This window comes from Eptesicus fuscus, chromosome 20 (genome assembly GCF_027574615.1).
Source record: "Eptesicus fuscus isolate TK198812 chromosome 20, DD_ASM_mEF_20220401, whole genome shotgun sequence".
In the NCBI taxonomy this organism is placed as follows: Eukaryota; Metazoa; Chordata; class Mammalia; order Chiroptera; family Vespertilionidae; genus Eptesicus; species Eptesicus fuscus.
In genome coordinates, this window is record NC_072492.1 from 51,245,771 (window position 1) to 51,258,352 (window position 12,582).

General features: G+C 68.5%; 2 protein-coding genes across 2 annotated transcripts; both read right to left on the bottom strand.

Annotated features, from left to right (window-relative positions):
* Positions 1-472: 472 nt before the first annotated feature.
* Positions 473-1,604, bottom strand: MYADML2 (myeloid associated differentiation marker like 2). The gene has a single exon (XM_008154977.3). The coding sequence runs from the start codon at positions 1,477-1,479 to the stop codon at positions 556-558; it is 924 nt and encodes a 307-aa protein (XP_008153199.2). The 5' UTR covers positions 1,480-1,604; the 3' UTR covers positions 473-555.
* A 3,147-nt stretch (positions 1,605-4,751) lies between these two features.
* NOTUM (notum, palmitoleoyl-protein carboxylesterase) lies at positions 4,752-11,526 on the bottom strand. Its single transcript, XM_054709391.1, has 11 exons — positions 11,204-11,526; positions 10,071-10,123; positions 9,890-9,985; positions 9,418-9,478; positions 9,199-9,257; positions 8,722-8,824; positions 7,062-7,253; positions 6,852-6,952; positions 6,070-6,217; positions 5,275-5,322; positions 4,752-5,059 (listed from the first exon to the last, which is right to left on the bottom strand). Exons 1-11 carry the CDS (start codon positions 11,524-11,526, stop codon positions 4,753-4,755), a joined length of 1,491 nt encoding a protein of 496 aa, XP_054565366.1. The 3' UTR covers position 4,752.
* Between the last annotated feature and the right edge of the window lie 1,056 nt (positions 11,527-12,582).

Consider the following 12,582-nt stretch of genomic DNA (forward strand, 5'->3'; position numbering starts at 1 on the left):
CCCAGGGAACCCACGTGCAGAGTGGGTCATAGCAGCACCTGCCTCCCAAGCGTCTCCTGAGTGACAGGGGCCATGATGGAGCTGGGAGGCCAGGCACTGGAGAGACAGAAAGAGAGAGAGGGAGAGAGAGACAGAGAGAGAGAGGGAGAGACAGAGAGAGAGAGGGAGAGAGAGAGAGACAGAGACAGAGAGAGACAGAGAGAGAGACAGGGAGAGACACAGAGAGAGAGACAGAGACAGGGAGAGACAGAAAGAGAGAGGGAGAGAGAGACAGACAGAGACAGGGAGAGACAGAGAGAGAGGGGGAGAGATAGAGAGAGACAGAGAGAGAGACAGAGAGAGACAGGGAGAGACAGAGACAGGGAGATAGGGAGGGGCTGGCAGTGCCTGGTGGCGGTCCCTCTGGGGTCCTGCTCAGGCCCCCGCCCCCCCATCCCCCCAACCCCCCTCCAAGCTGCCTTTGCTGCCAGGAGTCCTCTGAGGGGCTGTGCGGGCCTCCCCTGCCGCGCCCTCGCGGTGCCCAGCATCCGGGAGCAGAGGTGGGCGGCGGCCCCGCTACAGGGCGGGCACGAAGCGGATCCTCTGGGAGTAGGCCAGGTCGGCCACGTAGAGCAGCAGGTTGACGTAGGTGAAGGTGGCCACCACCAGCCGGCTGTCCCAGGCGCAGCTGCCCCGGGGGCAGTCGGGGGGCCGCCTGGGCTCGCCGTACTTGGGGTCGAAGCAGAAGACGGGCCAGATGACGGCCGCGCTGAGGTAGAGGAGCACGGCCAGGAAGGTGTACACGGCCACGGCGCGCTCGAAGGGGCAGCCGGGGCCGCCCGTGTGGCCCAGCACGCTCAGCGCCACCACGGCCACCGTGGCCAGGAAGCACAGGCTGTAGACGGCCACGCACCACTGGGTGGCCGCGTAGCGCCGGTAGCCGCTGTCCTGGACCAGCGCCCCGAAGACGATGCAGGCCACGAAGGCCTGGACGATCTTGAGGAGCCCGGACACCGTGGCCATGTAGCTGGCCACCTGGCCGGGCCGGGCCCGGGTCAGCGCCACCTCGGCCGCGTAGGCCAGGAACAGGAGCCCGGCGAAGACGCTGGCGGCCAGACGGAAGTCCCGGGCGGCGCAGCCCGCGGGCTCGGGCAGGCACTGCAGGCGGGCGAAGTACAGCGGGTAGAGGACCGCGGCCGTGGCCGACAGCAGCGCGGCCAGCATGGCGAAGGCGGCCGTGAAGTTGCCCCAGGAGAGGCGCAGGCAGCCGTGCAGCCGGGTGACCTCGCAGGCCACCACCAGGCCCGAGAGGGCGAAGCAGAAGCCCCAGGCGGCCATGCAGAAGGCGCCCTGCGCGCCCGCAAAGCCGCCGCGGTGGGCCACCAGGCTGAAGGTGGCGCAGCCGAAGGCCAGCTGCAGCACGCGGGCCGTGCCCACGGGGGACGTCACCGCGCCCAGGTGCAGGTACCCGCCCCCGGGGGGCTCCATGGTGCTGCCCATCGGACCGGCCGCCTCCTGGCCTCACACTGCTCCTGGCGGCCTGGGGGCTCCTGCCGGGCGGTGGCTGCTCTGTCTCCTTCAGCGGGCGCTGCCGGTGCCGGTGCCGGTGGCTGCAGTGGCAGGGACGCCCGTGACATTGCAGGGAGCAGCCCGGCGCTATAAATAGGCGGAGTGATCAGAGCCTGGGAATAGCAGCCGGTGCCCATTCCAGGGGGACATCTGACCCGCGCCCCATCCCAGCCCCTGCCAGGACCATTAACCCCCTGGCTGCGGGCTCCGCCTCCTTCGCAGCCCCTGCCTCTGTCCGCGGCTCCTCTTCCTGCCGGGCGGGCGGGGAGGGAGGGAGGGGAGCCAAGAGGGACCCGGTCACTGTCCCTTCAGCTCCAGCAGCCTCCAGGGCGGGACAGGAGGGGGGAGGGGTGCAGGAAGGCGAGGGTGGCAGGAGGGGGGAGGGGCAGGGATGGGGAGTGGCTGGGTCCAGACCCGGATGGTTTCAGGACCTGCTGGCATGGTCCCGGGCCCTGGCTCCGCTCTGTTCGGGTGGGGGGTGGGGGGAGCGAGCCTGGGGAAGGGAGGGGGCTCCAGGGGATCGCGCCCTCTTTCTCCTCCCAGCCCCAGCCGGCCCTGGTGGAGCTGTAGTTATTTGGGGGGAGGCATTATGGAGCTCTCGACTTGTCCCTACTGGACATGTGAACGCCTAGAAGAAACTCAACCCCCCTCTTTTCAGGCTAAAATAGTAAAATGTACGAAACGCTTGTGAAAATAAAAACATTTCTTTCCGAGTGTAGGAGATGGAATACCCCATCCCCCGTCAAGGCTGGATCCGACCACTATGAACACCGTGTGTGTGTGTGTGTGTGTGTGTGTGTGTGTGTGTGTAATTACATAAATATGTCCATTTCCCCGACTTTCATTCAGAAAGGCTCACACTCACGGGAGGAAGCGTTGCGAAATAGCACAATGAGCATCCTTTCCCCTAGAACAGTGGTCGGCAAACTCATTAGTCCACAGAGCCAAATATCAACAGGACAACGATTGCAATTTCTTTTGAGAGCCACATTTTTTAAACTTAAACTTCTCCTAACGCCACTTCTTCAACATAGACTCGCCCAGGCCGTGGTATTTTGTGGAAGAGCCACACTCAAGGGGCCAGAGAGCCGCATGTGGCTCGAGAGCCGCAGTTTGCCGACCACGGCTGTAGGCCAACGCTCCACCCGCTGAGCCAGACTGACCAGGGCAGAAGAGGTGGCGTCATCGTGAGAATGAGGGGCTCAGGGAGGCGCTGGGCACAGGTGTCCAGGCTGAAGGAGAGGCAGGATCTCCTGGACCCAGAGGCTCGGTGGCCAGCGCTCAGGGGGCGAGGGCGGCTGGCTCGAGTCTGCGGGGTCCGGGCGGCTGAGCGGGGCCCGGGGGGCGAAGCTGCTCTGGGAGCCAAGGGAAGGGGACAGGCAGCCAGGGGCGCGTCCCGCCTGGGCCTTCAGATCCTTCGAGGTCGTTGTAAACACGGTTGAAATTCGGAGTCAATGTTGACACTGAGTTAAAGTTCCATCTCCAGGTCCCCGGGCAGCGAAGGTCGCGCTCGGCCCATCAGGGGAAAAGCAGGGTCACGGGCTGGCTGAGTGCCTGTGCACTTTTTATTTTTCAAACCAGGGGCCCAGTGCACGAATTCGTGCGCCTTAAAAGGAACTGTGGGGCCCTGGCCGGTGTGGCTCAGTGGATAGGGCGTCGGCCTGCGGACTGAAAGGTCCCAGGTTCGATTCCGGTCAAGGGCATGTACCTTGGTTGCGGGCACATCCCCGGTAGGAGGTGTGCAGGAGGCAGCTGATTGGTGTTTCTCTCTCATCGATGTTTCTGACTCTCTATCCTTCTCCCTTCCTCTCTGTAAAAAGTCAATAAAATTAAAAAAAAAAAAAAGGAACCGTGGGCCATGAGGTGCGGTGGGCACAGGGGCAGGTCTCGGCCCATCCTCCGTGCCCCTGCCCAGCCCCTCCCATCACGGCCCCCGCCCGCTGCTGCCGCTCCCATGGGCTGATGGCCCGGCCCCGCTTGTACCCGCGGATGGCGCGGAGCAATTGGAGCTGTGCCGGCAGCGGCTGTGAGCGGGGCCGGCGCTGTCAGCGGGTGTGAGCAGCGGCTGCTGTCTTGATCGCCCCTCAGGAGCAGGAGGAGGTGGAGAAGCCCTCAGGGGTGATCGGGGCCGGCAGTCGCTGCTCGCACCCACTGAGGATGCCCACCATGTTCTGCACTCTGCTGCCTGCTGCCGACACCCGCCATGTTCCACGTGCACCCCCTGGTGGTCAGTGCACATCATAGCAATTGGTTGTTCAGTTGGGTTGTTCTGCTGTTCGGTCTATTTGCATATTAGGGTGTATATATATATATGTGTGTGTGTGTGTGTATGTATATGATTTGTTTTTATTTCCTTTTTTACAAAATTAATTTCAGAGAGGAAGGGAGAGGGAGATAGAAACATCAATGATGAGAATCATTGATTGGCTGCCTCCTGCACGCCCCCCACTGGGGATGGAGCCGGCACCCACTGGGCTGGGTGATGATGTTTTGGCTGGAGATTGCTGGTGGTGACACCTTCCTGAGTGTGCCAATGCTGAGCCTCGCCCCGCGAGACCATCCCGTGTGAGACCGTGCCTGCACACCACCTGCGTGTCACCAAGGCAGCCGAATAAACAGAAATGGCAGCTGTGTCCCCTGTGAGGTCTCTGCACTGAGCATCGGCCGGCCATCGGTGAGCGGAAGCAGGGCCTCCTCAGAGAGGGTCTAGACTGGGACGTGAGGTCGGGTGTGGGCCTCGCCCCCCCAGCCCCCTCCCTGTTCCTGGCGGAGGGGCTGGGGGGAGGTCGGGGGCGGGCAGGGAGGGATGCCACGTGGGCCGACTGCCTGTTCAAATAAACACATCCGCAGAGAAAAGCTCTTTTGTTGTCTTTTTTTAATCTCGTTATTTAAAAAATATATGTTACAAAACAATATCATTCATCATATATTTCTTGCTTATTTTCCTTTTTAAAAAATTAAAGTAATAAAAAAGTCACTTTATAAAATAATACAAAAGGGCAGGAGGCTGGGCTGAGGGCCGGGGGCTGAGGGTCCAGTGCGCCGGCTCCCACCGCAGGCGGGGGCGGGGGAGGCAGCGTCCGGGGTCCAGAGGGGCGGGGGAGGCAGCTGGGGGTGGGCGTCCAGACCCAGCGCGGAGGGAGGGGGACGGGGCCCTGTCCCAGGAGGGGCAGGGGGGCCGGGGGGGGGCCCGGGGGGGGGTCTCTAACTCCCGCTGCTCAGCATCCCCAGCAGCTTGCTGGGCTCCAGGCCCTGCTGCTGGGCCAGGGTCTGCACGTCGAAGCCCATGTGCATGAGGAACTGGGCCGCGTTCATCTCCTGCCCCGTGAACTGGTCGCGGATGGTGGGGCACGAGGGGTTGCAGTGGGGCCAGGCGCAGCTGTCCACCAGGTGGACGGGGCAGCCCTTCAGGGGGGCTTTGCTGCCCTTGTGGCCCTCGTGGAGGCTCCTGTCCCAGCAGTGCAGCGCCCGCGCGAGCGAGGTCCCCTTCACCTGCACCTCCGTCCAGTGGCTGCAGAGAAACCGGGGCGGGGGTCACGTGGGGGGCGGCCAAAGCAGGGGACAGCCCGCTACCGCTGGGTTCCCGCCGCACGGCCGGCCGGTTGTCCGGGTGGCTTGGGAAGCAGGCGGGTGGGCAGCGGGGGTGGGTGGGGGTGGGATTTGTGGGTTCAGGGCGAGAGGCAGGGGTCTGAGCCGGCCCAGGGCAAGGGGTGCGGGGACACTGACCTCCGGAGGATGATCTCGTGGGAGAGGCAGGCGGGGGCGAAGGTGGCCCTGTGGGGGCGAGACAGCCGGCCCGTGAGCGGCCGCCCCGCCTCGGCCCCTTCCCCACCCGATGCTCACGGGCCGGTCACTCCCCCGGGAGCCTGTCCCCTGCCGGCCTCCACCTCCCGCCTTGTGCTGTGCCCGCTGGCCCTGTCCCCACCCGCCCGTATGTTCCCGGGAACCCCCGTCCCTTCCTGCCTCCAGATCCCCCAGGAAGGGCCCTCGAGGCAGAGGCCTGGAGAGAAATATTGCGCCTTTTTTAAAAAAAATTAAATCTGGGCCTTCCCTTTGCCCAGATAATTTTTGTTCTTAATTATGTGTTGATTGATTGGCCCTGAGAGAGGGGCGGGAGGAGAGAAAGAGAGAAACGGATCTACTGTCCCACTTCCTGATGCACTCGGTGGACTCCGGTGTGTGCGCCCCAACGGGGCAGCGAACCTGCGACCTTGGCGTATGGGGTGATGCTCTAACCAACTGAGCTACCCGGCCAGGGCGCGCTACTTTTTACAAAACGGGTTCTGTTATTTAGAGACGTTTCTGTTCACAGTAAAACGGAGGGGACTTGCCCGGCCAGTGTGGCTCAGTGGTTGAGCATCAACCCACGAACCAGGAGGTCTCGGTTCCATGCCCGGGAGTGTCCCAGGGTCTGCATGCACCCACAGGCTATTCCTCGCCCTCGGCGGGCCCCCGGCCCCCTGGCGACCTCTGCGTGTCCGTCAAGTGGCCGCCGCCGCCTGTGGAGGGCCCGGAACTCACGCCACGTCCTTGAGCGTCTGCCGCAGCTCCCGGCCCACGTTCTGGATGTACAGCCACTGGCCCTCCTGGACCGGCTGCCCCGTGAGGTGCACGTTGTCCACGGTCAGCTGGGCCTCGTCGAACAGCCACTGCACCACGAACACGGGGCCTGGGGGGCACGGCTCAGCTGGGCCTCTCGCCGGGACGCGGCCCCCCACCCCAGGCTCAGGCCCCCCAGGTCCGGGCCGGCTGGCCTCGCCCCTCAGGTGCTGGCCGCCAGCCCCCCTCAGCCCGGCTGCCCCTTAACACCCACCTTTCCTCCAAGAAGTGCCCTGTTACACCCTCCTTGCTCTCCCCCCCCCCTGCACCCAGTCACCATCTTGGCCTGGCGCCCGGGGACACCCTTCTACTGAGATTTGGTGATGAGGTCCCTTTGCCGGGGATCTCACTCCCGCTCCTGGCATGTGTGTGTGGGGGGGTAGCCCAGGCCCCACCCAGGAGCAGCCCTGGAAGCTGCCAGAGTAATCCCCACCCCCACCTGCAACCCGTCCTGGCCTCCCCAGCCCCACTTGCACCCCGTCCTGGCCTCCCCACCCCCACCTGCACCCCGTCCTGGCCTCCCCACCCAAGTGGACTCAGTGCTAAGACCAGGAGAGTCCCAGGTGAACCAGGGTGGGTCGCCCCGCTCCGGTCCGGGCGGTGGTCTGGGCCTGGCCTCCAGGGGCCGGACTCCCGGCTGGATTCAGGAGGTGCAGGAGGTCCCCCACCCCTGGGTGCCCCGCGAGCCCCAAGCCGGCACTCACAGCGCAGGGTCGGGTAGACCTTGTAGCCGAAGAAGCAGTTCCACTCCTCGCCCTCCTTGAACTGGCGCCGGCAGCGCTCGGGGACCACCCCGTTCCAGAACCTGGGCCACACCCGCCGGTCAGGCTGCCCTGGGCGCCCCCCGACCCCTCCTCCAGGGCTCCCACAGCCACAGAGGACGACCCGCCAGCCCGGCCGCCCTCCCGGCGCACCTGATGCCCAGGCGGATGGCGTCGGTGGGCGCACAGGTGGCCGTGTCCACGCAGTCCGTGCGGTGGTACTGCTTGTTGTCCAGGAACCAGCCCGAGTCCACCAGGCCCCGCACCTGAATGGCGGGGTGGCCCAGCTCCTGCAGCTGCTCGGCCACGCGGTCCACGTTCAGCAGCACCCCCGTGCCGCCCGCGCTGCAGGGACGGCCACGTGAGGCGGGCGATCGAGGTGCTCAGCCCCCGAGCCCGCCTGGCCCCCATGCACCTGCACAGCTGCCACCACAGTCCCTGCTCCGGCCACCTGTGCGGCCTCTTCCCGAGGGTCCCAGACCCCTTTCCTGTGGCCTTCCTGGTCCTGGGGGTGGGGGCAGGGGCGGGGCTGGCCGGCTCCAGGCGCTGACCCCGCTGACCCCGTGCTAACGGGCAGGCGCCCACTTCCTCCCTTTCCTCCTTCCCTTCCTCTCTCTCTCTCTCTCTCTCTCTCTCTCTCTCTGTCTCTCTCTCTACCTCGGTTTCCTGATCTGAAAGTAAAGAGGGCCCGGCCGGTGTGGCTCAGTGGTTGAACCAGGAGGTCACAGTTCCATTCCCGGTCAGGGCACAGGCCCGGGTTGTGGGCTCCATCCCCAGTGGGGGAGTGCAGGCAGGAGGCAGCGGTCCATGATTCTCTCTCATCATTGCTGTTTCTCTCTCTCTCTCTCCCTCTCCCTTCCTCTCTGAAATAAATAAAAATATAAATAAATAAATAAGTGAGGAGGCGCTGTGTGGCCTCAGTCCTTCATCCATCAGCCGATGGCCCAGGTCCCGGAACGCCTCCTGGGACAGTGACCAGCAACGTGCTCCCTGCCCACGTGGGTCCCAGCCTCAGAGAAGGTGCACGGTGTACGGCGAACTGCTGACCACTCCCTCGGCCACCGAGGTCCAGGGCTCCCTCACCCACACCACGGGGTCCAGGGCTCCCTCACCCACACCACAGGGTCCGGGGCTCCCTCACCCACACCACGGGGTCCGGGGCTCCCTCACCCACACCACGGGGTCCGGGGCTCCCTCATCCACACCACGGGGTCCGGGGCTCCCTCATCCACACCACGGGGTCCAGGGCTCCCTCACCCACACCACGGGGTCCGGGGCTCCCTCACCCACACCACGGGGTCCGGGGCTCCCTCACCCACACCACGGGGTCCGGGGCTCCCTCACCCACACCACGGGGTCCGGGGCTCCCTCACCCACACCACGGGGTCCGGGGCTCCCTCACCCACACCACGGGGTCCGGGGCTCCCTCATCCACACCACGGGGTCCAGGGCTCCCTCCAGACAGTTCCCAGCTGCAGTGGACACCTGCCCAGGGTTGCAGGCTGGAACCCTGCCTGCCCCCCTTCCCGTCCCCCCCAGGTCCCTGCCAGGCCCCCTGTCCCCTCAGCCCCTGCCAGGCTCACCTGTCCCCCCAGGTCCCTGCCAGGCTCACCTGTCCCCCCAGGTCCCTGCCAGGCTCACCTGCCCCCCCAGGTCCTTGCCCCCCTGCCCCCCCAGGTCCCTGCCAGGCCCCCTGCCCCCCCAGGTCCCTGCCAGGCCCACCTGCTCCCCCCCAGGTCCCTGCCAGGCCCACCTGCTCCCCCCCAGGTCCCTGCCAGGCCCACCTGCCCCCCCAGGTCCCTGCCAGGCTCACCTGCTCCCCGCCAGCAGCAGCACCTTGGCCCCACTCAGCCCTTTGCCCAGGAGCTCCCGCACCACCTCCTGGATGATGAGGGCGCCCATGAAGGCATATTCATCTGCGGGAAAAGGGAATGGCTTCACCGGGGGCCTGGACAGAGAGCGAGGCCTCCTACCGCCAGGTGGGGGGGAAGAGGGGTGCTGGCTAGTGGGGGGGCTGCTGGGGGGTCGGGACCGGGGATGGGTTCACTGGAGGGAGGGGGGTCAGGTGTGTGGGGCAGTGCTGGGGGCCCCGCCCCACGGGCCAGCCAGGAGTGAGGACCCCCACGGGGCCGGGCCAGCCCTGGACAAGCAGGCACCCTGGACGCGCTGGGTGGGGGTTAGAGGGAGTTACAAGGCGCAGGCCTGCATCCGGGAGCGGGCTCCTCCCTCCCTGCCTGCCGGGTGGCCGGTGTGGGGGGCGGGGGAAACAGCGGGCGGGCAGGGGACTCACTCTTGTCGGACTTGGGCGAGGCCCCACTCCAGACGTCACTGGAGCAGTAGGGGATGAAGCTGCAGGAAAGGGCAGTGAGCCGCCTGGCCTCCCGGCCCCTCCCGGCCCCTCCCGGCCCCTCCCGGCCCCTGCAAGCCCAGGAAAGACCTCTCCCAGGAAGGCCCCCCCAAGCAGGGCCCCCCAGGAAGGACGCTGGACAGGCCCCCTCGCCCCCCTTACACCATGTTGGCGTTCCACCAGTGGGGGTTTTCCTCGGGCTGCGAGGACAGGATGCCGGTGCCTGTGGCAGGGAGGACAGAGTCAGCGGGCAGGGTGTGGGGAGCTCCTACTTGGTCCCCACAAGGTGGGTGGCCGTGCCTGGCAGAGCCTAGGTGGCTGGGGAAGTGGGGAACAGACCAGGCCTCCTGGCCAGGATGCCCGGCCAGTGTGTGACCCTTGGATGTGGCCCTCGACCTCCCCCACCTGCACCCGCTGCTTTGACCCGGGCGTGACCCGTATCCCCGCGCCCCACGTGCGCCCTGGAAGTTCCCTGTGGAAGCAGCAGCCGTGGGCGAGAGGGCGTGACCCCCCCTTAGGAGTTCAGAGAAGGGGGCGGGGGAGATGGAGGGCTGGGGGGCTCTAGGAGTGGAGCCAGGACCTCAACTGTGAGTCCCAGGAGCCCGGCCCCTGGGTCAGGGGGGCGCCCTCTGACCTGTGCGCGTGCGCGGCCAGTCCTTGGAGCTCATGAGGCGCCGCAGGGTGCTGTACCGGGAGTCGCAGTTCTCGCGGTTGAAGCAGTACCAGCCGCCTGTGGGCACAGCACTGAGCACTCAGGCCCGCGGGCCCCGGGGACCCCGCCCCCCGCCCCCCCCCCTCCGGCGCCCCGGACGCACCTTCCAGGAAGAGCAGCCAGCGCCGACTGCCCTTGGACTCCTTCAGGTAGTAGCTGCACGGGGGGCGGGGGGGGCGGTCAGCGGGGCGCAGGGCCAGGCCCCGCAGGGAGGAAAGGCCATCCACCTGCCGCCGGGCGCGCCGGCCGCACGGGGGCGCCCGCGGCCGGACCCCTGCACCGCGCACCGGCGGCCAGCGGCGCCAGGCCCGGGAGGGGGCGCCCGCGGGACGGGGAAGGGCCGCGAGGGGCTGTGTGGTCCGTGGAAAATCCCCACGGCCCACCCCGCGCGGGACCGGCTGTAACTGCCGGCGGCCGGGCGCGGGGGGTGGGGTGTGCGCCTTCGGCCGGACTCGGGACCCCCCGGGGGCGCGCGGTGGCACTTGGGGTGCGCAAAGGGCCCTCGTAGAGGAGAGTGCGCGGGCGGGGGGCTGAGATGGCCGGCGGGATGCAGGGGCGAGGGCGCGCCGAGGCGGGGTCGCAGCCTCCCTACCGAGGCCTGACCCAGCGTCCCGTTCCTCGGGCGCCGACTGGCGGGGCGAGGGGGCTCCCCAACTCCTCCCAACCCTCAGCCTCGCATCCTTCCTTTCTATCGGGGCTGCCGCTCCCTAGGTCCTTTTGCGCCACCTGCTCCCCTCCCTGGTCCTCTGCTGGCTGCCCCCCCCCGCCCCCCGCAGCCCGGGCAGCAGCGGGGAGCCTGCTGAGCTGAGCTGGGGTGGGGGTGGGGGTGGGGGTGCAGCCGGGCTCTCCCCGCCCCGCGTCGCCTCCTCCTGTTGGAGCCGAGGCCGCTCGAGGGCTGCCATCTCCCCGCCCCGGGGCCGAAGGACACAGCAGAGGGTCTGGGCACCGATGGCCGAGGGGTCAGTGCCCAGGCTGGCTCAGGACCAGGGCTCCAAGCCTGTCCCCACCCCCTCGCGGAGCCGGGCCGACCGAGGTCAGCACCTCCCAAGCCCGATGGGCGCCCTCTCCCCGGGGGACGGGAGCTGCCACGGCCGGTGGGGAGGGTCCCGCGCAGGGACGTCTGGCATCGGAGCGGGACCGGCGGCGACGGTGCAGCCGCTGAGACCAGGCGGCCTGGAGCCCGGCGGGGCCGCCGGCAGGGGCGCCGGACAGGACGGTCGGGCGGAGGCGGCTTACCCGGCGGGGCTGCCGTCGTTGCAAGTCACCGACGTGTTGAGCAGGAGGTGCAGGCGCAGGTCCTCGTTGAGCTGCTGCGCGGAGCAGGGGTACAGCGACTGCGCCAGGCTCTTCACCTGCGCCATGAAGCTGTCCATGTTGCCCTCCACGGCCGTGAAGTCCAGCGGGAAGCTCTCCACGGGCGGCCCGGCCGCGGGCGCCGCCTCGGCTCGCTGCGGGGGCGGCTGCTGGCCGCGGCGCCGCCAGGTCTTCCTGCCCTCGCCGCCCCCGGCCCCCTGCAACAGGCCCAGCAGCAGCAGGAGCGCGCGCGCCCCTCGGCCCATGGCCACCTGCGGGGAGCGCACGGCGTGAGCGGCGGCGGGGATCGGGGGGCGCCGGGCCGGGGGCGTCGGGGCTGCGGGGCGCCGGCCGCGCCTGCTGCCTCGCCCGGCTCCTCGCGCTGGGCCCGGCGGGGGAGGCGCGGGGGTCGGCGTCGAGGCTCTGGGGCCGGACGCCGTGGCCTGGGTAGCTCGGGCTCCGCGCGCGCACGGCCGAGGGCAGCGCAGGGTCTAGTGCGCTGGCTCTCGCCCGCGCCAATGAGCGGCGGGGGCCGAGCCTGGGCGTAGTTTGCGGGGGCCGCGGCGGCCCGGGTGCCCGCGCGTTAGATGTGCCGCCGCCACCGCCCGGGCTCGGTGGAGGGGGAGGGGACCGCGCTCGCTCTCTTCTTGGCGGAGGCATCGCCTTTTCTTCCCAAACCGCAAGCCTGACGGAGGGGCCTGGACTACCCCGTCGCGGCCGCCGGAGGCGCTCCCGGCTCGACTCCGTGGGGGGCAGCGCGCCCCGCGGCCCCGGCGGCTCCATTGCCGGGGCCAGCCCGGCGCCGCTGCCTCCACCCCGGGGCGGCGGGTGTGCGTGCGGCGAGGGGGGCGGCGCGGAAGGAGTGGGGCTTCTCCGAGCCCGGGGGCGGGGGGAAGGGGGGGAACTCCGCTCAGCGCGGCTCGGGCCCGACGGGCCGAGGGCTCAAGACGAGCGCCCTCACCTGAGCCCCTAGCGTCCGCGTCACCCCCGCTGCCCAGGCCCAGGGTGTAGCCGGAGGGCACCCCGGACCCCGGCCCACGACCCCACCCTGAGCGACCTGGAGACCCCGGCTCACCGGCCCCGCGCCCTGGCTCCTCGGGTCGCTCGCCTGCACCCCGCCCGCTGGCGCGCCCGCCCCGGCTACCGCCCTCTGGAGCTGGCGCGGGGCCGCCCAGACTTTTATCCAGCGGGGCCCCTGGGATCAAAGCGACGGCGGACACGGGGCTCCGCGTCTGGGGCCGCCAGCGCCGCGCCGAGGCCTCCGGGAGGAGCGGACAGGTGTGGCCCGAGGCCGGGCGCCCGAGGCGACGTGCGGCAGGGAC